Source organism: Vicugna pacos, chromosome 25 (genome assembly GCF_048564905.1).
Source record: "Vicugna pacos chromosome 25, VicPac4, whole genome shotgun sequence".
Classification (NCBI taxonomy): Eukaryota; Metazoa; Chordata; class Mammalia; order Artiodactyla; family Camelidae; genus Vicugna; species Vicugna pacos.
The window spans coordinates 12,541,824-12,568,089 of NC_133011.1; the positions used below are offsets into that span (position 1 = coordinate 12,541,824).

Consider the following 26,266-nt stretch of genomic DNA (forward strand, 5'->3'; position numbering starts at 1 on the left):
AAACAATCCATGTAATTGTTACTAATACAGATACTATCTTCATGTTTAACTTTAGTTTTTAAAGCTATGGAAATAAAAATAAGGCGTTAATTATACCACCTTTAGATTATTTTAAAGTATTTCCCCTGCAGACATTTAAATTTACTGTTACCCTATCTACTTTCTGAATAGAGTACCTGACAATCAACGAATTACTTTTCCTTTCAGAATCCCAAGACACATGAATCTAAAGAAAGTTTCTTTTATTACTGACTAAATAAGGGAGACAATATAGATTTACCAAATGGCACTATCTATTGGTATCTTAATTTTCAATTTGCTAGGGTCTTTGCATTGTTCTCATGTTTTTTTTGTATGATTATAACCTCACAAAAATATTCAGTAAGTTAGAGTGAAGTGAAATGTCATTTTTAAGCAAAGAAAATATTGCATTTGAATATGAAAGAGCCTAGATTTTTGCCATCTGAAAAAATATATTTAATTATCTTTCATAAAATGTTTATTTTATAATGCTGACTTTCATTTGATTTGTGTATTTCTTGATTTTGCTTTATGTAGGATCATAGGAAATGAAGAGGTCTTACGATGTTTCAACAACTCTAAAAAGCTTTTATTCTACTTAATATAAGCAATAATTCTGAAAAGTCTGGGTCATAGAAAAGTCACCTGTATCATTCATTTTAGTATGGAATGCCCCAGATCATTCTACTTAGGCAATATTTCTCCCATTTAAAAAATACAATCTTCTAAAAATAAAACTTTACACTAGTTGCAAAATAGTGCTTAAGAATTGACAAGTATGACAGATATTGTTTACACTAAATTTTTATTATTATGTGAACGAAGGGAGGACAGTAGGCTGAGGCATAATAGTAGATGATTTTTTTTAAATAACAGATTTAATATGCAAAGTTGGTCTTCCTGTTATTTCTTAAATACATTCCATGTAAGAATAGGATACGGCCAAACGTAAAACACTGGTGGATTACAAAAAAAAAGAATTGTAAATGATGGTTAACATGTATTTTTTAACCAATTTTAATATGTAGGTCCAAGAGCTCAGTCTTAGAGAACTAATAAAAATACTATTATAATACATGATGGCCAACTTCCACCATGATACATATCAGTAAATCACGTAGCTCCGATTTGAAAATGAATAAGAATTGACTTGCTTTTCTTAAATGTATGTTCATCTTGGCATAAGAATAGTATAATTCTGAGCCTTTCACAACTCTAAAAATGCAAGCTAAATCTTTTATTTCTGGGAGGGGAAAGCATTCACAGCTCCAAAATATTTGATGAATAAATGAATAGCTATTGATCCTGAGGGTCTCTTCCAGCTTTATGAGAAGTGAAAGTGTAATAGGCTCATCTTTGCTGAGCTTCTTTGTATTAAAACGTTTCTCCTCAGAAAGCAAGGTTTAGTGTTGGCTGAAATAGGTATTCCTGTGCTTCAAATTAGGAAGTAGGTTAGTAAAATTTACAGTGAAATTTATTTTAGTGCTGTTAACACTAGTATTTTCCTAATAAAGAACAACTTTTGTATACTCCTAATCCCCCGGACCACAGAGACTCCTTCCTCTCTAGGAGGAAAAAATTGGAATTTTGGTCAATTTTTCATTCTTTTCCTTATGTCTTTCTACGGTTGGTAAAAAGCAAGTCCACTCTAACTTTATTTACTTATTGAAAAGTGATGGAAGTATGGGGCTGAGAAGTTACAGTCAAAAAGCAAAATAAAAGGTTGACCAAACAAACAAAAAAAGTAAGTTAATGCATAAATGGAAAATAATGTTTTACTGGTTCTTACTACTTTTTTGCAACTTCAGTGAGACATAATTTCCAAACGCAGTTGAGGGTAACAGAACTCTTTGGTGGCTAGATAACAAATAGTGACTGTGAAATCCAGCGATGAGTACAAACTGATTTGAGAAAGAACCTATGAGTTTCCTTGGCAGGTACGTCAGACCTGCAAACAGAGCACAGTGCTCAAGCCAGCGGCCTCTAGAACCCAGTAAACTTGGGTTTAAATTAAAACTGCTCATCAGCTTGTGAGTTTCAACAAGCTACCTCCCAAATAATCAAGTTTCTTTATCAGCAAGATGGGGGTAATTACCTACTGTAAAGTTTGCTATGAATGTGAGATAAGATAAGATGTATGTGAGGTTGCTTAACACAATGGCTAGCCTAGGGTAAGCTTTCAATACATATTAGACAACGTTAGGAGCTATTGTTTTCAAAACAGCGTGAGAAAGATATTTTGAATGGAACTGAAAATCTAAAGCACACTGATGACATTAGTGAAAACATGATTTTTTTAAAAGGCAAGAAATATCCTTTGATAAAGCTGCTTTGGTCTCTATTTTGTATAGCTGTCCTGGCCTCCAGAGGTAAGGAATCAAAGAGGAAGTACAAGTTTTCTGTTTTCATCATGGTCACTCTGAAGCTAGTGTGCATTCAGCTCTAAGTTCTAAATTACCTGAAACTCAGAATAATAAATGATACTTATAACTATTATCCTAGTCATCAAAAAAAGGGAAATTATTTCAGTGGTTTTTGTAAAAGGTAGGAAAATATATCATATATATTAAATTTTAGTTGTGTTAACTCTCTAGAACAGTCACTTATTTCAGGTTAATTGTTTTCCATAAATATGTCTGCCCCTCGTTATTCTGAAGTATTACCTCTTAAGGTGGTATTAGTTTTAATTTAAATTATAATTACCTCAGAAGTGACCTAAGGATTCACAAAGTAGAATAAAGTTGAAGTAAAACCATTAATTCAACAAACATCTGAGTATCTTACTCAGTGCCTAACGCCGATGTTCAGCCCAGAGCTGTGTATATAAGTGCTCACTAAATGTTGAAAAGAATGGGTGAATGAGTAAATGAATGAAAGAATAACATGTGTAGATTATAGCATTATATTTAAGAGTGAAGGCTCTGGAACTGGTCAGGTGGGTGTGAATCCTGGCTCTTCTACTTGGTATCTTGTATGTGTGTAGACCTTGGACAAATCTCTTCGCCTCTCGGTGCCCGGTTTCTCATCTGTAAAATTGTGATGATAATAAGCATTTCCTCATTGAATTGTTTGAGGATTAAGTAAAGGAAAATTAACAAAGCATTTATAACAGTGACACAAAGTAAGCACTGGTAATTATTTGCTAAAATCAACAGGATAAAAAAGAAATACTAACTGTAGCTTTAAAGGTAAAACTTAACATGTGAAATGCTAACAGCTAGAAGTCATGTTCTACTAATTTAAAATTTCTAGGAATGAAGACTGGCTTGGTAACTCAGCTGTAGCCAGCTGCTACTGACTGCCCATATCTCTCGTACGCAGACCTTTCCTTCACAGGTTGGTGACTTGGAAAAAGGGGAAGGGTGTCTGAATCCAGTCTATAGTAACTTTCACACATTGCTACGTCAGATCACATCTTAGCCCATCTAGCCCAGGATTCTATAAGCAACAATAAATATTCTCTCTTATAAACTGAAGAGATATTTAGCCACCCTATTTAAAACAGGTGAAACAGGGTGGGTCTTCTGAGTTTAGTGAAATGACAACTCATTTGTGGTACCTGGGGAAACCCCCAGGTGTACTAGTTTTAGGCGTAGGACTGATCTTGGACGAAATTTATATTCTTCCCCAGTTACCATCTGATCAGCAGGATCATGCAAACACGGTCAAGAATGTGTTTCCAGTTTTGTGGGGGGTGTTTAGAAGTTCCTCTGTGCTGGTAAGTTGGGTATTTGAGTATCAAACAATTTCCAAGGGCATTTCTAAGAGCAGTGGCTTTTCAAAATGTTCCCAAAAGACTACATTTTAAATACTCAAATAATAAGTCATTTTATCTTCTAACCTTTGAGGAATTAAGATATAAAAATAATCTTTGTTTAGTCATCTGTGCCCTGTTTCATTAAAATTTTTATTTCTTTGATATGTTAGACTAAATGTAAATGTAGTTTCACCTGTTTTACATAGAGGGGCTAAATGTCTTCAATTTGTAAGAGAAAAAAACTGTATTTGTTGTTTATAGAATCTGGGGCTACGTGGGCTAGAATGTGATCCAATGTAGCAATTCCTGAATATTACTCCATACTAGATCAGAATATAATTTTTTCCTTAAGTTATGCCTGAAAAAAGCAACTGAGCAGCAAAGTGATACATTCTAGACTAGCTTGTATTTTGTAGGGACAGAACTAAGACTTAAGGATAAGATTGTCGGAGCCAGCCGACAATCGATCAGGTCCAGAAACCTGCGCTGCAGGACTGAGAAAAGGAAAGACGTAACAAAAGACAGCAAGACAAGAAAAGTTGGGGTTGAGAGGGTCTCACTCTAGCCCGCAAGACGCTAGGTCAAGAGTGGACGACGAGTTTATTTCAGGTGGTTCTTTTATATGATTTTAACCCATTAGCTCATACATTCCTGCACGTAGGCAATAAGGCCTAACCTCGTGACTCGTATACATTCAACTCAGGTGATACATTCAACTCAGGTGATTGTTCTCTAAAAGGATCACTGATTTGTGTGCCAATTGTATCTCTCCCTCCGAAGGTCTTTTGTGACTTAATAGCTCAAAGATGTTTCCTCAGGCATTAGCGCACCTGGTGCATTCTTTAGTAAAGGAGGTGGCGGGACAGAGATTGTTCTAACTCAATTGACCTTTGAGCCGGGCGCCCCGCACTGTGGGAGTTTAGGCCCAACCTTTGTGCTCGGCAGCCTCAATCTCAGAGCCTGGCGCCCTGCACTTTGGGGTTTTACGCCCAAGTTTTGTGCTCGGCAGCCCTCCGTCACGAGCGGCTCCCCGCATAAGATTTTAAAAGAAGTCAGTGAAAGTATTTGCTGACTATATGCTTGGACTATCTGCACATTGTGGAAGATGTAACCTAAATATAATGGAAGATAGAAGGATTAGCTCAGATGGAAGAAGGGAGGAAGCTGCTCCAAAATAGGGCAGTGCTTTCAGTATCAGCAGAGAAGCAAAAGTGAGTGCAGCATCGGGTAACCGCGTGGTCTACACGGGATGGAGGGCTGTTGTGAAGTGTGTAGATGGACAGAGGTCAGTAGCATTGCTTAATTTATTATCTTAAATTATTACTTGATGTCTTTAGCATTTACTTGCCACCACGTTTTGTCTAGAGTTGTCTTTATGCTTCATTTAGCAAATTGGGCTATAAGTGGTTTTAGAACAAATGCCATGTCTTATATTTCTTTATAATTGGCAGAGAACTGACTCCAGTGTCTTGTACATAGTAGATATACAAATAAATATTTGTTAATTAATTGACATCTATCTATTTCTAAAACATTTATTGGGAAGTTTTGTTTTCTTTATCATTAGCAAATATTCATTGTGCACCAAATGATTTATGAAACTTACTAGATGCAGCTTAAACATTGGTATGTAATTATGCCTACATTACTAGGAGCATTCATTCATATAATGAATTTATTGAATTCATTTGTTCAGTGAATTCTTTCTTTAGATCTATTTAGTGCCAAGTGTCAGGTACTAGGCTGCTGAAGTATACTGACAAGATGAACTCTCCAAGTTCCATGAGAAGAGAACAATTATAACTTATATAATAGATAATAAACCCTGAGAAAACACTGTAAGTGGCAACCAAAAGTTCATGATGTCAAATGTAATGTTGCTGTATTGTTAGGTTCATGAAATGATCTAGGTTAGCCTGTGCATCTCATAGCCTTGCTGTAAGAGCCCCACTGCCCAGATTCCAGTTGCAGTTTTGTGTCACCTGATGGCAGTTGTCTACTGTAGTGAAAGTACTAAAACTAAAGTTGGTAATGAATCCTGTGGCTGACTGAGACGTTCAGTAGAGTGTCAGAGTCCCAGTATCTCCCTGTTGGTTTTTCCAGCCCATAGCAGAAGATTAGGAGACCTGCCTTACATCTCCCTGCTCCTCAAAACGGGCTTGAGAGTCTTGCCATCCCCACCGCATACCCCTCCCAGAACAGAAGAGTTTCAACCCACTCCTGTTTGCCAACAGGTGGTAGCCAGGAGATGGGAGCAAATTGGCAATCATATCATATCTAATTTCACATTATTACACAATATGTTATTGCAAGGTTTTACTGTATTTACAGTTGACATGACGGAAAGCACATCAAAGCTTGTGGGACAGGAGATCAGGCAAGTCTTCACAGAGTTACTCTTATTCAAGCAGAGATTTAGAAGAAATACAGTGGCTTGTCAAGCGGTGGTGTGGCAGAAGGATGTTCATGAGAAAGAAGAATAGATGTAAAGGCACAGAAAACTGAGAGTATATAGCTATTTCATGGAACTACGTGTAGGTGTGTATTTCTCCAGCATAAAGTTTGAGAGCGAAGGGAGAAGGAGATGAAGTTGGAATGTTAGGCATGGGCCCCGGCACTACTCATCACCCAGGCCGTGGAACAGTTTGAAGGATCCATTTCAGAAATTGCAGGAATTTTATTTGTAAAAGATCACTATAAAACTCAGTTTTCTCATCTGTAAAATAGAGATAATAGTACTTAATTCATTGGATTGTGTGAGTTAGAAAATATGTGAAGTGTTTTGCATAGAGATCAGTGCAAAGGACATTAGGTAAGTGGTAGCTATTAATATTGTTACATTAATAATAATGTTACTATAGTTAATTATTGGAGGGGGCAAGGCCAAGCCTTGTAGCTTAATAGTCTTATAAATTCATAAAAATATGTATTTTCTGTTACAGTGACAATCAAATCCACATATACATTCAAGTAATTGTAAAAGCTAAATTCAGTTTCCTTTTCTGTTTGGATGTTAACATATTTAGAGCTAAGACTGTTACTGAGAGGAGGGGAAAGATACCTTGTTTTTTTGTCACCCCCCCCAAAAATGGATTTTTAACAAGAGACTGAGAGTGTGATATAAACAGAAGATTTTATTTCTAAAGTAAAAAGCTAGTAAAATAGAGTACACACCCGAGAATTGGGGATGGGCCAACCAAAGAAAGGAAGAATGATGCCACCTGTTTGTTTTTTCTGCCTTATATCTTGGCTTAGGGGGCCTTTTAGTGATTGACTGATTGATTGATTGATTGAAGACTCCTGTTCCTTGTGCTCAGGCACGCTCATCTCTTGTGCGCATGTTCTTACCCATGATGCACACAGGAAAACCTACGGGAAGGGGTTCAAAGTGCAATGTTAATGACATTATAAAGAGTAGTGGATCAAGTTAAGTCGGATCTCTCTCTCTACTGCGCAGCCACAGCATTCAGATTCTAGCTGGCTTCTTCGCTGGCCCTCATTTAGAGAAGGTAAAAATTTTTGGAGCCCCTTATCCCGAGTGCAGGCGTACTGTTTTTTTCCTGGGTTGCACCCTCCCCCTTCGTACCCTCTTGCCCGTTTATTTCTAACTGCCTAACAAGATAACTGCATTTTAGTGTATATATTATTTTCTTAGATCGAATGTTCTTGTTCTATATTACTCTAAGCTTATTAGCCTTACTAAAAAATTCTGCTTTGCATGCTCTCTCTTTGGGGTCATTTTAGAATTTGTCTTTTGTTAACAGAATTATATTACATTCCAAAATATCCATTCTTTTAAGTTTACAATCGAAGGACTGAGGCCAGAGAGGTCAAATCATTTGTCTAAAGGATATGTTAGCTAATCCTAAAGCCAGAACTCCAGTCTTATGCGCCTACACTCTTTCTTATTAACCTAACTTTGCTAATAATTTTAAAGCATAGAACTACCGTCTAAATTCAAATACTTGAATTTTCATCCTTATAGAAGGACAGGAAAGCAAAAATGTTGACTGGGTAGGCAGAGAGGAAATAAGTCTCTGATTGCGGGGCTGGAAAAATCCCTAAGGCATATGGAAGATCCGCAGGGTTCCTACCCTGCCGTATAATGCCTGGAAGGTGAAGGAGAGTAGCACTGCTTGTAGGTAGGTAGTAAATGCAAGTCAGAAAGAATTGAGCAAAACAAAAGGAATGGCCTGAATGTTGTTTACCAAACAGCGAGTTAAGATGTACTGTCTTTCACGTGGGATATAGTCGTACTATGTGAGTCTTAGCCAGAGATTCTCAAAATACGATTGCCGGATCTGCAGCAGCATCACCACCTGAGAGCTTGTGAGAAATTCTCGGTTATCACCCCAGATCAAAATCTCTGGGATAGAACACTCTGGGAATGAGGAAGAGTAATCAGTGTTTTAGCAAGCCCTTCAGATTATTCTGATGGGGACCAAAGTTTGGCAACCCTTGCTCTAAGCTAAGTAGAACTTGTTTTCATCTTCTTGCAGTAAAGTGCGTTGGCTAAGGGTATGAGTTCTAGAATCAGACAGCTGAGTTCAGATACCAGCTTCACGACTTACTAGCAATGAGACCTTGGGCAAACTTCATAGCTTTCCTGTTTCATGTTCTTCTGTGCCTATAATAGTTTCCATTTCATAAGATTATTCTGAGGGGTATTTCAAGCAGGATTCAATATATGAAAGTCTTGAGGTGGAAAAATGCTAGACAATTTTCAGAAATTTAAAAGAGGCTACTGTGGCTGAAAAGTAGTTTATAGAGAAAAGAGAAATGAAGTGAAACCATGCAACGTCTTATAGGACCTTTGGTGGAAGAGGGTGGGATCCCGAGCTCCTGGGGAGGACTTGGTATTTGCAAGGAGCAGGGACTTCGTTGTTGTTGATAGCCAGGAGCGAAAAAGAATAGTTTGCAGAAGCAGTTTGGTTTATAGACTGATAGTTGAAAGATAAGGGAATTTTCTTCTGGTAGTTTCTACTTTATGGATTTTGGATTTTTTCCCAAGTGCAATGAGAAGACATTGAAGAATTCTAGCAGAAAAGTGACATAAACTAATTTATGTTTTAGAAAAAAAATCACTCTGGCCGCTATGTGGAAAGTGGAACACGAGCAGCTAGGATGCTGTTGCAACCGAGTAGACAAGAGTGGCATGCAATTGACTGGTGAAAGTCAGGATGGAGAGAGTAGAAGGATACAACGATATTTTAGGCATAGGATCTTTAAGAACTAGTGGTAGATTAGGTGTGAGGATAAATTGGATTACCTCTTGGATTTCCAACTCAAGCAACTTGGTGAATGAATAGCTATGCTCTTTACTGAAACAGGGTATTTTTTGTTCAAGATTAAGAATCATTCCCTTAACAGAGTTGAAATATATATGTCCAAGGAAGTATCAAAATAGAAAAACAGCTTATTTATTTTAGAGCATGTGCCCACCTCACTTTGTAATATTTATTTGCTAAGTATTCCCTTTACTGCTTTATATTTTCAGTACTTATTTTGAATGTCAATTGTATTATAGTTATTTTCAGTACTCAGCTTAATATTTTGTCAATAATATCATTTGATTGCCTTTATAAGGTTTTTACATTAGTCCAACTTTTTCACAGAGCAGTAATTTCATAATTAATATCAAAGGGAAATGATAATTTGCGTAGGAAAATACATTTTATATCAAATATTTTTGCTGGAATCTATGCCATTATAAACCAATTATCTAAAGAAGCAGCATCTAATAAAAATATAATGTGAACTAAATTTGTAAGTTTAAATACTTGAGTAGGTACATTAAATTAAAAGGAATAGATGAAATTAATATAATAGTATCTTTTATTTAACCCAGTATATCCAAAATATTCTCATTTCAAAATTTAATCTATCTAAAAAGATTGATACATTTTATTATTTGGGGAGGTATATGAAGACTTCTAAACCTCATGTATATTACAGTGTATATCTAAGCAGTGTATACATGATACTTACAGTGCATCTCAATTTGGAGGAAACACATTTCAAGTGTTCACAAACTGGTGCCTATAGTACTGTGCAATGAGATCTAGAGCCTTCATAAAGCATAATTCAACAGAATAAAATAAACAAAGTCATACTCTTTGTGTCTTCTGAGAGAAGCATGGTTTAAGAAGTCTTGGTTAGGAAAGATACATATTTGTTGGAAAGAAGAAAGAAAGAATAGGGTTTGGTTTTGTTTTAGTAGACTGTTGAATGCTGCAAAGTTCTGGTCTCTTAGTACAATAATTCTATTGGTAAGTTCTATCTTTTAAATCCAGATTTTCTTTTATTAAACTTTTTATATGTGCCTACTTGCAAAACATATATATATGGCATAATTGTGTTTATTTATATAAATTTGACTCTAAATGACTAATGATAAATCTTGGGCAATTTAATAGTTTCATTGTGTGTTAATCTATAATATAATCATTCAAAAATTCTGAGGATTTACAATTTTTATTTTTGGAACATAAGAATTTTTAAATGTAAAGATTTAATTGTGTAGAATGTAATAAATGTTGCATTTTAAATTTACATTACATTTAAAATATAGAGTCACCATTTAATGTCAATTAGCAACATTATTGGTTTCAACATTTAAAATCAAAATCCTATTATAAAATAAATAAAACATAAAGCATGATATAAACACATCTGCTTTTTATATGCTTATAATTGAATTCTGTAAGAAATGTCAAGGTATTGTGTGTATCATTTCATTTAGTGACCAAAGTGTATAACTTCATTCAGTACCAACCAGAGTATCTGACATTTTATAGACACTCAGTAAATGTCTGTTAAATTGAGTTTACTTGTATATGCATTAAGTATTAATCATCTGTGTAACAAGATTACCTTATAAATATTTCCACTGAAATATGTCTTTTAAAGTTTGAAAGGACTGAAGATATGGGAGTTATTTATCTAAATGAAGTCTGAGGGACCATTTCTTGGAGGCTACAGAACCTCTCTGTTTATGTAAAATGGCTGCTTCTTCAAATAAATTTAGCAAGTTTAAGTTTCTGTTCTTAGTAAAGCCTCAGTATTCCCGTGTAATTGCAGACATACATAATAATTAAAGCTAACTATCTTAACTGTATTCTAGAACTTGTGCTAAATGCTATACATACATTACTTCATTTAATTCCCTTCACAACCTTGTGCGAGGGTTATTGCTTTTGTTAGATTAATTTATTTATTCAACAAATATTTACTGGACACGTACCATGTGGCAGGTGTTATTTTAAAACCTTTAAAATAGCAGTGAGGGCTGTAGCAGTGAGGAAAAGAGATAAAAGTTCTTGCCCCATGCAGCTTCAAGTGGAAAAGTGTGTAATAAAAAATGAGAAAAGAAAAGCTCAGTACAAGTTAAGAAATATGCTCAAGGTCATGAACTGTTAATGATAGAAATAGGGTAGGAACCCATGTCTCACTGAATTTGAACCTAAACTTACATTTTCCCTCTTGATAAAATTACGAGATTTTGTCACCTTGAATAAATCATATTGTTGAACTACATATCTACCTAAGAATTGAACATAAAACTTTTTCTGTGAGATACCATGCATAAGAGATGCTGAAAAGTAGAACTACTTCATTACCCCAATAGGAGGAATTTGGCCCAGTTCAAATCTAATTTCCTTTTCTTTGAAGCACGTTGAATAGTAACTCTCTTAAAATACCTTGTTTTTTGGCAAACAAAATGTAAAGACTCTTTTCTTTGTTGATTACTTCAACCAAGAAAAATTTATAAAATATTGATACTTAGAGAAGTGTAGCTGTATTCTTGACATTCTCACTGTATATTTTGCTTTGTTTACTTAATGAGGCCAAAGATGCAATACTTAATGTCTCACATTTGTGTTGGAAATCATAAATATTAAGAAAAGCATACTTTAGCTCAGAAACATTTGGCAGTGCTTCTTGTTTTAATATACTACATGCTTTTATCAGGTTATTCTTTGTCCTTCAGATTTATAATAATAATAGGGAAACTACCAAAACCTAGACTGAAAAATGGTTCACCTAACCTTCCCTATGTTAGTTCCAATTCCAGTGGATTTTCTAACCTTAAGAGACTAGCATTGTGTGTACCGAGGTACCATTCTAGAAAAAAATTCACAATCTTTGTAGAACTGATTGACATGGAATCTAAGAAGGAAAAAAATGTTTTTTTCTAACAAGCTGAGGCCTTCCTCTAAATGGTTCCAAGGAAGATTCAGCATATATGACCAAGGACATCTTGTCAAAATATTGTTGTCATTATAATCATTGAAGGAGATTATAATCTTTCTGCTCATGGTGACATCTGAGTGACATGTAGAACAAATATATACTTGGGTAATGACTGTAACACTGTCTGCTTGCATAGAAACAAGCTAAGCAAATATGCTGAATTAAATCCTGTATTTGCACATTTTTACATGAAAGAATAACAACATTTTCCTTAGGGTGAACAAAAGGATAATCTTGGGAATTTTAAGATATTGGATTTATTAACACTGCATTTAATCAAAGAGAAATTACCAGTATTCATCCAATGAGGCGAGGAAAGTATATTTTAACAAAAAATAAGGGATTACCTGTTATAAGAAATATTTTGTTTTCCACATGACGTGCCTAAATTTGATATAAAATATGCAAGTTTAAGTCTTAACCTAGATACCATCCTGACCTTGCAAAGTTGATTTACACATTAAAGCTTCCTGGGGGTTTTGCTTCATATCCCCTGTAATTTATTATTTTGTTTTTCTAAACTATAGTCCTTGACAAGAAGCACAGTTATTTATAAATATGCACATACATGCTGTTCTTTGTGATAGTTGGTCAGGTATGGCCACAAGAGGGGACACAGGAGGGACTCAGGAGAACAAGTTTATGATGAACTTTGTCTGAGGAAACAGGAGGCATGCCACCCCACGCAGAGCCACATGGGAAGGCAACAGGTAGGTCAGGAGGCAGAAGGGCAGCAATGAGAGAAAAGTCGAGGCCGGAACTTTGACTAGGAGCTGGAAAGACAAGATAGCTCAGAGCAAGCAATTAAAGACTGGCTAGTTTGAATAATTTCTGCAGGCTGGGCTTTGGGTTATAGGGATGGGCTCTCCTTGCCTTAAGAGGCCCTGGGATAGTTTAGGGCAGAGAAATACTGTTTTGGTATAAATGGGCCAGATAGATGGGTGTAAATCCGGGTTTGGCTCTGGATTGGGCTAATTTGCATATAAAAGACATGCTTCAGGCTGAGCCCCTAACCATCTCGAAGAATAGGCTTGCCTCAGAAAGGGGATCTCTCCCCAGCCAGGAAGGCTTTTTAACTGGCAAAACATAGTAATATATTGAAAGTTTAAAATACAAAAAGTGCACATTTGCATGCAAGCACACACTGTCTTCAGATGTTAATTTTTCAATACTCATTAAAATTGAATTAAAAAGTATAAAAAATTTTCCTTGGAGTGTTGTTTTGATATTTTTAAATATCTATAATCATTGGTGTGTCGATATATGTTATTGTTGGAAAGATCCCTTCTTGGTTTTTATTTCTAAGCCAAGAACCCTAATTTTCTCCTCAGCAAACAAGGGACCTGATAACTGATAACAACACTGTCCAAGAAAACAACAGTATGCTCCTCTTCACTGACATTTCCACATCCTATTGCCCAGGCTCTTGAGCCCTACTATCTGTTAAAGAGGATAGATGGTAAAAGTGGCTATCTTTTCTCATAAACCTTTTTTTTTTTGTAGTAAAGAGCCATTATTGCTTTACTAGAGTAATAATTCGAAGCTCACCTAGAAGTATAATGTGAGTCATGTGACATGATGCCACAAATTCTAGGAACTTGAACAGTGGGAACTATTTCTGATGCTGTACAGATCATTTTCTCTGAATTCCACAGATGCTAAGAAAGATAAAAGGGCAAGATATGACTTCTCTTTGCTCAGTTATTGTCAGGCAAGTATAAGGAAAACATAGACAAATTCAGTAAAGCATCTTTGTTTCCAAATATAAAGGAACGATGTATGGGTAGTTTGGCCTCTTAAAATTCTAGAATGAGTTTTTGGTTCTTTTAATCCCTTGGGGCTCTAGAAGTTCTGGTAGATTCTTCTATATGAATTTGCATGATTGATTTTAATTAGATATGATAGTTGTATAGATAATAATAAGATTTCATCAGGATATATAAATTTAAAGTATGTTCTCAGTCTCAAGTGATGCAATGTGATTGCACAAAAGTAGAAGTTTTTTAAATTTGGATTTGATTTATAATCAAGTTTTCAAAAAAGTATCCACTACTTTTCAAAATATGGGACTAGTGTATTTTGTACTTTGGAGTCTAAGGAATTAATATCCTTAATTTATACCTATTCTTACATTTTTATATTTTGTTTCATATATTGTTTATATATGAAACAACATCTAGTGAGTTTATATAGGTTAAAGTTATAGTCCAAGAATATTTTTATATTATGTGATTTTATATGGTTAAGTGATGGTCTAAGAATATTTTCATATTATGGGTTAGCTTTCAGCATTATTTTTAGCATATTGTGAATTTTTATGTAATATAATTATTTCAGTTGTGCAGAATATTCATTATTTGTTAAATACTCTACAAAACTTGTTATACTGATTATGGAGCTGATGCTTAGCAAGAATACATCAAAGTCCTCAGTTTTTTTCCCCCCACAAAATTTTAACTATTAGTGTTCCTTGGATAGTAGTAAGAATGGTGAAAAATGTAAATTGATCCTTGAAGTTACAGGCCAGTAAGCATACTTTCCGATAACTTGTCATGAACTTTTTCATGTTATTGGATGTTCTGTGTGGTAAAATCAGAAAAACATCTGTAATGAAAATGAGTTAGAGGGAAGTCTATTTCTGCCTAAAATATTTATGTATAGAAATAGTCAGGTTTGGCTGAAAAGTACAGGTGAAATAATAGAAAAATTTAAGGGGATTATATACACACATTGAACTGGTAGGTTAGATTTATGGGATTTATGCTGGAAACTTGTGAACGGAGGCATGTTACTGCTTAAAATATATATGTCAAGGAAAATTGTGGGTAACAATAGGTAAAGCTGAATTAAAAGGAAAGGGAAAAGGAATCATGAAAATTTTAAAGGAATTAATTTTAAAAAGATTAGCAGAAACACTACAGTCATAAAACTTTGGAGCTAAAAGTACCTTAACAACAATCTCTAACCTCTTCATTTGCTAAGTTAGGAAAAGGAGGACCAATGAGTAAAAGAAACTTCTGGTGAACCATCAGCCATGCAGTTTTGGATCTAGAAATTGTGATAAGACGGTTTCATTAAACAGATAATGTGGATGAGTTCCTTCTATTTCCCTTTAATAAAATCCCTCATAGCATAAAGGTTTAATGTTTTCAATCAAACTCTCTCACCTAAGTTTTTAAACTCATATATTTCTCCATCTTGAAGGAATGTCTCTGTTTCAATAGCTGCTTTCTTAAAGGACAATGGTACCCTCTAAACCTACAAATCCATAGCTTTTCTTTTTTTTTTTTACATTTTTTATTGAGTAATAGTCATTTTACAATGTTGTGTCAAATTCTAGTATAGAGCACAATTTTTCAGTTATACATGAACATATATATATTCATTGTCACATTTTTTTTCGCTATGAGCTAACACAAGATCTTGCATTTATTTCCCTGTGCTATACAGTATAATCTTGTTTATCTATTCTGCACTTTAAAATCCCAGTCTTTCCCTTCCCACCCCCACCCCCTTGGTAACCACAAGTTTGTATTCTATGTCTATGAGTCTGTTTCTGTTTTGTATTTATGTTTTGTTTTTTTTTTAAACCATAGCTTTTCTTAAACATTCCTGCTAATTAACTTTTTGCATCATTTAACCACAACTTTCTTGAACCTCCTTCTCTTGTCTCCTGTGGAGTTGAACCCTGTTCTGTTGTTCTTGTTTCTGAGAATGCATCTCTCTGTTCCCCTCAGTCACTCTTCTTTTTCCTAATCTTTAAATATCAGTATTCTTTGGGGTATTTTCTCAGCCTTTTTCATTTGTCTCTCTTTACGCTCTTGGCTTGCACACTTAGGCCATCCCAACCTCACCTGTCCTCTCCTGCTCAACAAATTATTGACTCCATCTTTTTAGCCCTGACTGTTCCCTTAGCACTTGGCCTAAGTGTTCAGCTTCCTCCTATTGAACCTCTCCATCAGGAAATTCCACTGGTTCCAGTGCTGGTCATTTCCTAAACCAGTACCACTTGGGCAAATGCTGGACTCTCAGGGCCTCAGTTTTCTCTTGTTTGAAAGTTGTTGTGAGGATCACATGAGTCAGTTCATATAAAGCATTTAGATCATTTGGAATATAGTAAGTGCTTACTAATTTGCGCTATGTTCATATCTTATTTCCATGTCCAGATACTAAGCTGAATAGATGGTTCCTTCCAGATAACTTCTACATTAATCTTTGCTTTCCATTATCAATAGCAGTGCAGTCTCCTTGCTTCTTATTTCCTTCCCCCAGATTATTGTTGTAAACTCCTAATTGAATTTTCTGTAGCCAGTCTCTCCTGACTTTGTTAGTCAAGGCATATTAGATTGTGCTGCTGTGATAAACAACCCTGCATTCTTAGTGGTATAACCAGCAAGTTTATTTATGTCCCTTATACTCACTCAGGGGCTCAGTCTGATAGAGGGCCTGTCTTTCACAGTCCCAGTGGCAGAGGGAAAGAGAAGCTGGACTTGAACACCACCAATTAAATGGTTCTCCCAAGCAATGGTATGACTCATTTCCACTAACATTTCATTTGTCAAAACAAGTCAAAAAGCCACTTCTAACCTCAAGGGGGTGAGGAAGTATGAACCGCGCATGCACCTGCAAGAACAGAATGCTGTAAACAGCCAAATGATGGCCCCCACCAGTTTACACAGCCTTCCTTATTTATCATTTTTATGTTATTCCCCAGCTCTGTCAGCTCTGTCCTTTTGCAAGTCTCCACATAGCAACATGGGTCTGATCTGCTTTTTTGGATTTACCTTTAACTCTTAGCCTACGACACCTTACAATTTAGCTGAACTGCACCACTCACCTTAAAACCATGACATATTCTTTCTTATCTCTGGATTTTATGCATAATATTCTTTATTTTAATATTTTTCTTTCTCTCTACATGTGATAGTTTTCACCCATCATTCAAGACCCAGATTCATAAAACTTCCCTGATCTCAGCTTTTTCCTCTCCCTTCAGTGATTGATATCATAGTCCCATATTTGCGTCCCTTTTCTCCAATACTTACAACATTTTTTTGCTGATTTGTATAAATATGTCCACTCTTATATTTGCATTCTGAAACTATATGCTCCTTAAACAATAATTGTCTCATTTCATTGTTTTTAGTGGCCACAGGGCCAAAGCTACACTAGCCTAAGTGGAAACTTTGCACAAGCCAGAAAAATGTTTTCCTCTGGATAGATGATTAGAAATAGACACTCGCTTTGAACAAACCAATTAAAGAAAATTCCCCTTTTGTGTGCAGAAAAAAATGTATTCTTCCCATCAGTTTTGGCCCCTCGGAGCAAGAGCAGGGAGCCCAGGCACTGTTTCAGCCCCACCAGCTCCCTTGGGCCCTGCCACCATGTCGGTACACGTAGATGTTAGCTAAAGGAATCTGTTCATTAGTGGTGAGAGCGTTTGATATATTTTAAATTAGCTGAATCCAAAAGTATTTGCAGGCCTAAAAATTCAAGGAGAAAAAGAACACAAAATAGAAGTTAGATTTCCTCCCCTCCAATAAATAAATAAATAATTAGATAAATAGAAAGGAAAGAAGGAAGGAAGGAAAGAAGGAAGAAACTAGATCTTGTCTATAAGGATTGTTTAAAAAGAAGTAACTGAAATCAAAGAAATACAGTTTTCCAAAGAAAACAGTTTAAAATTACAGTTCTTACATAAATTTTTATCTTAAATTAACAGTGAAAGCAAGTGACATGGAAATATGTACATTTGAAGTGTAGATTTTGCGTTTAACTTTTTGAGCAAGACAGAACACAGCTAGAGGGAATCCAAGGAAGTACACCTAACATAATAAAAGACATTGCAAAAGGCTCATATGAAGATGGACAAAGTAAGTGATTAGAAATCATGTTTACTGTGTAATAGGCAGAGAGAGAAACAGACTTTTTTTTTCTTTTTTTTTTTTGTTGGCTTAAACAACAGAAATTTATTTTCTCACAATTCTGGACCCTACAAGCCCGAGATCAAGGTGGCAGCAGATTTTGTTTCTTCTGAGGCTTTCTCGTTGGCTTATAGATGACTGCCTTCTTGCCGAGTCTCCGTGTATTCTTTCCTCTGTGCTTGTCTTCTCTTGTTATAAGGACCCCAGTCAGGTTGGGCGAGGGCCTACCCTAGGCATCTCCCTTTAAATGGATCACCTCTCTAAGGGCCTGAGCTCCAATACACTCACATTCTGCGGGGATTAGGGCTTCATCATTTGAGTTTTGGGGGTCTGGCAACCACAGTCCACCCCACAACCCCATGGTCACATAAGCAGTGTTGAATCTGGCAGCTGGGGCTTTTCTCCAGAAGCATATACTTTTGATTTATAAAATAATGTTTAAAAATTTTCCTTAAAGTAAATTTCTTGAAACCCATCATGGGGGGGAGGGGAAAGTCTGTTATTCAATAATTTGATGGGGAATTTATAAATTCAAGGGATAGTAAATAGGGAGAGGGTATAGCTCAGGGATAGCGCGTGTACTCAGCATGCATGAGGCCTGGGTTCAATCCCCAGTACCTACATTAAATAAACAAACAAACCTGATTACCTCCCCCCTCCAAAAAGAGACAGTAAAGGATTAATATATAGATAGACTTAAGAGTTTATATCAATTTATGAATGTTCGATTAATAAAGGAATCCTCCTAATTCCTTTAATGATCTAGCCTTTATAAACCTGTCACTGTTTAAAGAAGGTAATTACATTGTTTCCAAAATGCCCATTAATGTTTAAATTTAAAATATTGGGCTGGATCTCAGGCCTCTTGGTGCAACCCCCTATGCCGGGTGTGTTCTCACAGCCCGAGGGCAGCTCTGATGTGGGATCTGAATAGGCAGTGAGATAAGGGTAAGTAGCTCAGGACCTGTATTCATTCCAGCACATCCAGGCCTCATCCTCTCCCAGCCTCCCCTTATGTTAGTATCCTCGCCTTCACCTCCTTCTGTTAACCCTGGTTTATCAGTTGCCTCCAACAGCCAAGTTTGTTTCTGCCTCTCGGTATTTGCATTTGCTCCCCTTTCAGTTTAGAGAACCCTCTTCTTCGGTGTGACTGGCTTCGTCATTCAATACTCAGCTTGCTAGTCAAGGGGCCTTACTTGACCACCTGTTTAATGTTGCCCCTTTCCCAACCTTCCCGTCCCTTGTTACCACTTTATTCTGTCTTATTTCTTCAGATCACTTGTCATGATCTGAAATTTGTGTGTATTCACTTATTTATTGTCTTTCTCCAGGACAATATGAATAAAAGGTCCATGAATACAGGGACATTCTCTTTTTTTTTTTTTTTTTAAACTCTACTGCACCTCTAAATCCAAGAACAGTGCTGGCCACATAATAGGTACACAGTAAATATCTTTTTAATGAATGATTAAATGCTGGGAGCAGTGACATGTTAAAAGGAAGCAAAACAAGAAATGAATCTTTTTTTTTTCCTTAAAGAAATCTTCCATATCCTGGCATTTAAGGCAGTAGCAAGCTGTTGGGAAAGGAGTTTTGGAGATGGCAGGCCTTCCTGGTGCTCCAAAACTCTCTTAAGTGAGCAGTGACCTGCTCTGTGACCACCAAGGCCCGCTTCCTGTCATGAGACCCAAGACTTAAGAACATTAAACACAGCTTCATTGCTAATAACTGTAATCAAGGCAGATGTTTTTAACTAAAGATACTTTGTTGATTAGCTAAATATTCCTCCCTAACTCTGGACATCAGCTTTGTAGAATAAACACCTACACACACTGCTTCTAGTACATTTAGATATATACTAATAATACATTATAGCATATTAATAAGGTGCATTTCATATATAGTACCTGAAGGAATGCTAAAAATATTAAATTTTGAATTCCTGTCATCTCTAGGAATCAAAGACTTAGCACAAGAAACTCAGTTTTTACATACTCTTCAGAGACATGTTTTCTTGAATGTTTAACTTAATTAAGGTTTCTTGATTTTAGAGCTGGTGTTTGGAATTTCAGTTATAAACTAAGATCACTTTCTTATGCAGCCATATTTGCATTTTACATGCTGATATATTTGCCAGTAAATTAATTACAAGAGACTATAATACACAGTTTTTGCATCCCCATATATGTGGGAATACATGTTCAATAAACATTGTTTGAATAAATGGTAATTACTTTACTAGCCTAAAATTGTAGGTGGTCTTTTGAATAAGTGAAATAAAGTTTATTAAATTGTCATGTTGGATCATCATAATTTCATGCTTCACCTTTTAGGGAAGAAATAATATTTAATATAGAGAAAATATTTAATGAGGTGAACTTTAGACAGGAACAGGGTTTGTTACCCTCCCTCCCCCCCCCAACCTCCACCACAAGGAATATGCCAGAATTCAACAAATGACACTCAAAAGCCAGGCATCCGTTGACAGGCAACGGTTGAAATCAGGTATGAGTTATCAGAGTGATAGGTATTCAACTAGCTCTTGGCATCTGCCTCCAGGAACGCAGCAATGGGAAGGAAAAGAATTTAAACCTTTCAAGGTGACATAATGTTTGGGAACTTGGCCAGTCTCACTGGGTTTCTTTCTACTGTGTCACTATTACTGCTGTCTTCTAACTTTTGAGTCCTGCAAGCCCTCCCTAGCACCACTCACTAGCCCACGGTGTTATGAATAGCTCCCCTCCCTTCTGTTCCTGCGCTGCGTTTCTCAGACTCCACTGTAGGAGCGGCTGGCCCTCTCTGCTTCCTCCTGCACGTTCTGAGGCACTCTCATCTCTGATGTTCAGTCTCTAAGTTCTTGGGCAAGTTCTCTCCTAGCCACCTTCCCAGCTCTCAATATGGTGAAATATTTTTCCTTGACTCTAGATTTTATTTACAGTGTTATTCTTATGCCCATACTCGCAAACTCAAGAATTTGTTGTTGTCCTGTGTTTGTTGTTTATCTTAACAGCGAAACTACTTAGTTCTATTCATTCAAGCCTATTAATGCATACTTTTGGCCTGGAAACTTCTTTTAGTTTAATCACACAGCTCCCGTAATCCCTAAGGTGTGCATTTAAGCCTTTGGGGAATATTTGCAAATATCTCACCTGCCTTTCATTACCTTTCTCCTAATGATAGACAATTCTAGATTTGTTCTTTTAAAAATCTTTCAGGATACAACTCTCAACGACTGCAGATATGTCATAAAAGAAATCACTTGCACTGGCAATTTTACGTATTTTGAGGATACTAAATACATACAGTTTTTCCAATGTCAAAGATTAGGAAACACACATAAAACAGTAAGTAGAAGTGTGGAAGTGCTGTGGTTCTTTCTGGAACTGAGCATCCTGTATCAATGCCCGGTATTGTGCAGGAATCTCTTAGAGTTAGCTCGAAAGCCGTGCTGTACCTGTAGCCCATGGAATGAACTGTGCAGGTTGAATTATTTCACCTGTTTTGGTCCTTGATTGCTCTTTTCATTTGTCTGTTTAATTTTTTTTCATGTTGCCAATGCCTTTTATATTCAGTTTGGAAAAAGCGAAATAGAGACAGAAAGAACATTTTTAAAAAGCGTAACTACCAACTTAAGGAAATTAAAACTACTTTTAGCACACTGTTCACGGTATAGCCTTTAGATCTTTTGCCATGTACATTTGTACTTTCTCCCAAAGAACAGAAACATTCTGAACATGTAATTTTATTTTTCTTCATATTCCCTTTATTTCCCTCTTGTGCAGGTAACTGGTAGATCATCTATGAATCCAGGTTTCCTGAACTACCCAGTTTAGCAAGAGATGTCTATTTCTTTTTGTATAGATTTCTTTTTTTTTTTTTTTCTGTTTCTGACACTGTCACTCTGGGGCCTGAATTTGCCTGCGTACCCTAGTAGTAGCATAAATCCTTATTTGGTGTGTGTACCAGCCAAAGTTAAGCTGTAGATATCTGCTTCCTCAAGCCCTTTCCTCCATATCAAGACTATATATATTTATGTCAATAAATATTTATTTACAACAGCATTTTCAATGGTACGTTCTGTTTTACTGATGAACATAACTTATTTAAACACCCTCTACTGTTGGGCATTTATGGGTTTTACCTTGTGTATGTGTGTTTTACTATTATAATCAATTCTGCAATAAATACCATTCTTACTAAATCTGTGAACATTGCTGTTTTCCCCTTAGGATAGGTCCTAAAAGTAGAATTGATAGGTTAAAAGGTAGGCTTTTTTTTTTTCCAAAGCTTTTGATACATATCACCCTATTACCTTTCAGAAATCTGTCACTGATACCCCCAGCAGCAATATTGGAAATGTACCATATTACCAGACCCTTACATATTTTCTCTTAAAGTAATTGATAATGTAATGAATGAATGGGTCTTTGCTTTCTTAACCACACTAAGCATTCCAAATGATTACCCATGTTTACAGATTCTTTACTACAAAGTACTCTGTAAATACAGTCAAAAAACTTTTATTTTCGGTTGATAGCTTGTTTGCTTGCAGCATTGTTTGCTTATAGTTTTAAGTGATGGCCAGGTGAGGAAAATAAAGGAAACCAGTAATGATACTTTAGCCTCAGTCTCCCTCCCCTCAAAACACAGCACCCGAGGGCAACTACTCATAAGCTCATCCCTGGTGATCTCTGAGTTTCAAGGAGATGAGAATTAGATCCATCTCACAAAACTTTTAATAACTCTTTTTATAGATCATGCGTTATCAAAGTTGTCAGCTTGAAGAGAAGTGTACTGCTGTGAAACCAAATGGGCGCTGCGCTACTTATCAGTTAGTGTTTTATTATATCTTGCTTGCTTTTGGCCAAGTTCCTTGTGGCCTTTATATTCAACCATGAAAATTACAATTCAAAAATCACAAGGTACAGTATTTTGAGAGTCTATCTCTGACTTCTTTGGTGGGTAGTAGATTAGGTGGTTCTTTTGGAGAAGTATGTGATTAGGGTAAAAAATCCACGTAACAGGAGTACCAGTTACTGTGACTATGGGACATATGTTTTTATCTTGAAAGCCTTAGTCTCAACTAAACTTTGACTTTTCTAGGCTATGCCTTGCCTGTTATGATGGCAGCATATCGTAAAAGTCCTGTGTTGCACTTCTGTGTTTATTTGCCCAGAATCCATGAAACAAGAGGTGCCTGGGGAGCAAAGCATTTCTCAGTTAAAGGGAACCTTACAGATATTGCAGTTCAACATGTTTAATGGATGATGATGGGTGTGGTGGTGATAATAATAATAAGGAGAAGGAGGAAGAGAGTAATTTTTGGAGCTCTGATGTGCCTTTCGTTCTGCTTAGTGCTTCACTTAAGTTTTTTTCATTTATTGAAGGTGGAAAGTAAGTTCCAGACAGGGAAACAACTCTCCTAAGATCACTCAGTGAAGCCAAAGATCTAACTCAGATTTCCTGACTCTCAGTGTTGGAGACTCTCCATTACATAATGCTGGCTATATGTAAACCATTTTAGACATTTTAAACTCGGAAGTTTTAAATTTTATAATTATAAATAGCATTTCTATGGATGCTAAGTATTTACATATATAATACATGTTGAAGGACTTTAACCTTATCTTATCTATTATCTGCATTCATAATAATAATTGTTATAATTTCCATTTATTAAGTTTTTACTTTAGACATATTATCTCTATTCTTTAAAATAAGAAAGTAAAATAAAATATTCTATAAATAAGGGACTTGAGACTCAGAGTGGAGCAATTACCTTTTCTAAAGGAAGTCAGTTAAGTAGGAGCAAAGCTGGGATTTAAGCCCCTCTCTCTTGTTTCCAAAACTCTTTCTACTTTATTCTATAGTTGCTTATTCAAGAATAGCAAAATCAAACAACCTTGAAAATGGTTGATTTGGGGTACTGTAGAAGTATATACATTGTTTTCTTTCTCTTTCGGTCTGTTTATGCCTCATTTCTTCTTAAAATTTATGTGAGGGATAAAATACTTCACTTTACTGTACTTCTAAAAAATTTCACACTGGGTCTTTTCCCTCTTAAATACTTGGAGGAAATGGACATAGGTTAATAAAGTTAACATGTGGTCCTAGACTTTTAGTAGATTTTATTCTAAGCCAAGAGAAAACAATTGTTTAAGGAAGACTGATAAATGAATTAGAGATAAGAGCTCACCTCAGTAGGTCAGTTTGTCCTCATCCTTTAGCTGATGTATATAGATTCTACTAATGTTTCTTGATTTTTATTCTTTTCTTTTGTTTTTATAATTAAATGTTATACACTCAGACTGTCAGAACCAAATTAAAGCAGAAACTATGACTTTCTAATACCGAGTCAAAAATTGATGATGTGTAAATGAATCTTCCCATTCCTCAAAGCAGGCTGCTTCCTTCACATTCTCCCAGGTGTGGGGCCAGCTGGATGGCCTGCTTCACCCTCTACTCGCGCCTCTACCCCAGTCAACATGGAAGAATCCAAGCTTCTCTCTTTAATTATTCCCAATGGTAGTGTTAGTCTAGCAAGTAGATCCTCAATCAGCTCACTCACTGATGACCTTCTGACCATATTGTCTAGAAAAATGATAACGATTTTTCTTTCTTTCAAATGAATGCAAGAGGAAAATCTTTTCTTCATTTTTGGAATATAGACATATCAGTAAATATGAAATTGTGTAGAGTGAAATAAATTATTTTTAATTCAAAATGACCAAAAACATCAATCCCTTTTAGAAAATTTAACAATTATTACTTAACTCTTAAAGATGAAATGAGAAAACTTAAAGGGCTACCCTTAGCAATGGATGCTGTCATTTTTGCCATTTTTTGTAAAATTCCCTCACTCATTGAATTTCTTTTTGACGACTAGCGTAAGGCAAATTGGAGAAGAATGCTTTGGAAACTTCCTTCTTATGTTATATGGCTGCCTCAAAGCACATTGCTCTTGCAGGACAGCATATTCTCTTAAATGAGCCCACTGATTTTTCATGAATTTTTATTTTCCTGTAGCCATGCAAACCAGTGCCTTCTTTAAAAGCAGAGATGAAATCGTAAATCTGATTTTTCATAGTAATGTTAAGGTCGGCGCTGAATAGTAAAACCCGTTCAAGACCATGGTATTTGAAAATTTTTAAATCCTAGAAGTATGTCCCACAAAAGATAGAATTGATTTGTGCTCCAGATACTTCATCTAAAATACCTTTTCTGTCTTTTCCTTTTTACTCTGGCCTTCACTTTTAACGATCCATCGGCCTACAGTGTCTTTACAACCAAAATGCAAAGCAGACAAATGGGCATCTCAGGGAAGAACATGACTAAGAGCACCAGCATCAGCGGAGACATGTGCTCGCTGGAGAAGAACGATGGCAGCCAGTCTGACACTGCGGTGGGCGCCCTGGGCACCGGCGGCAAAAAGCGGCGCTCTAGCATTGGGGCCAAAATGGTAGCTATTGTTGGTCTCTCCCGGAAAAGCCGCAGTGCTTCTCAGCTCAGCCAGACGGGTAGGCATTTTTATGTTACTTTTGACTTCGTATTTGAGTTGTCATTAAAATACATGTTCTTTTCTCTTACTCATTCTATTGCAGTAATGTGTGGATGATGACATGTACCAGAAGGAAAGGGGCATTCTAAACTAGTTAACCTTTCTGAAAAGACAATAACTTTATTTTTCAGTGATCAGTGAACCTGCTTCAGAGTGCACCTTGGCTACTGTTCTTGAAATGCAGTTAGTGTCTTTTCTCCTCAGGGAGGAGTTAAGCTGTGGTCCCCCTGATTGTCAGCCGCTGATCCTTTGTAAAGGTCCTCTGATCTTTGAGATATTTGCTTTTCTTTAGGTTCCTCGAGTTGGAACCAGCTAAATTAATTTTCATTCCTAGCAAGTTACCACGATGAAGATGACACCACATATTTTGTGTGGATAATATGCTTCTTTTATTGCTGACAACCGAACTTCTTTTCCAGTTTGTAAGCAGCATTTACCAGTTGTATGAGTTTTCTCACTGCAGTTTTCATTTCCCTGTTAAAACTTCAAGCAGCAATATTCTCCAGCCGCAGGGATGGAGGAATTTTCTGCTGACAGCGAAGATATTCAAAGCTTTGCTATATTAAAATTCAGTTACTAAATCACATCTGCAGAAATAAATTAGAAACAACACTCCTCCTCAGAAAAGCCACTGTTAGCAATTAAGAAATTTGTGAGTCAAAGCCATGTCTTCTTGCAAATGGGTGTTGATAATTAAACATTAAGTCCCTGGTGTCTTGGAAATAATAGCATATCTTCTACTTAACAAACAAA

General features: G+C 36.1%; 1 protein-coding gene across 5 annotated transcripts in view; it reads left to right on the plus strand.

The window, feature by feature from the left end:
- The window catches only part of RIMS2 (regulating synaptic membrane exocytosis 2), a 436,528-nt gene that overhangs the window by 335,225 nt on the left and 75,037 nt on the right, over positions 1-26,266 (plus strand). For all 5 annotated transcript variants that reach the window (XM_072949585.1, XM_072949586.1, XM_072949591.1 and 2 more), the window contains one exon: positions 25,231-25,472. In XM_072949585.1, coding sequence (XP_072805686.1) covers positions 25,231-25,472 — 242 coding nt within the window. The remainder of the gene's footprint in view (positions 1-25,230; positions 25,473-26,266) is intronic.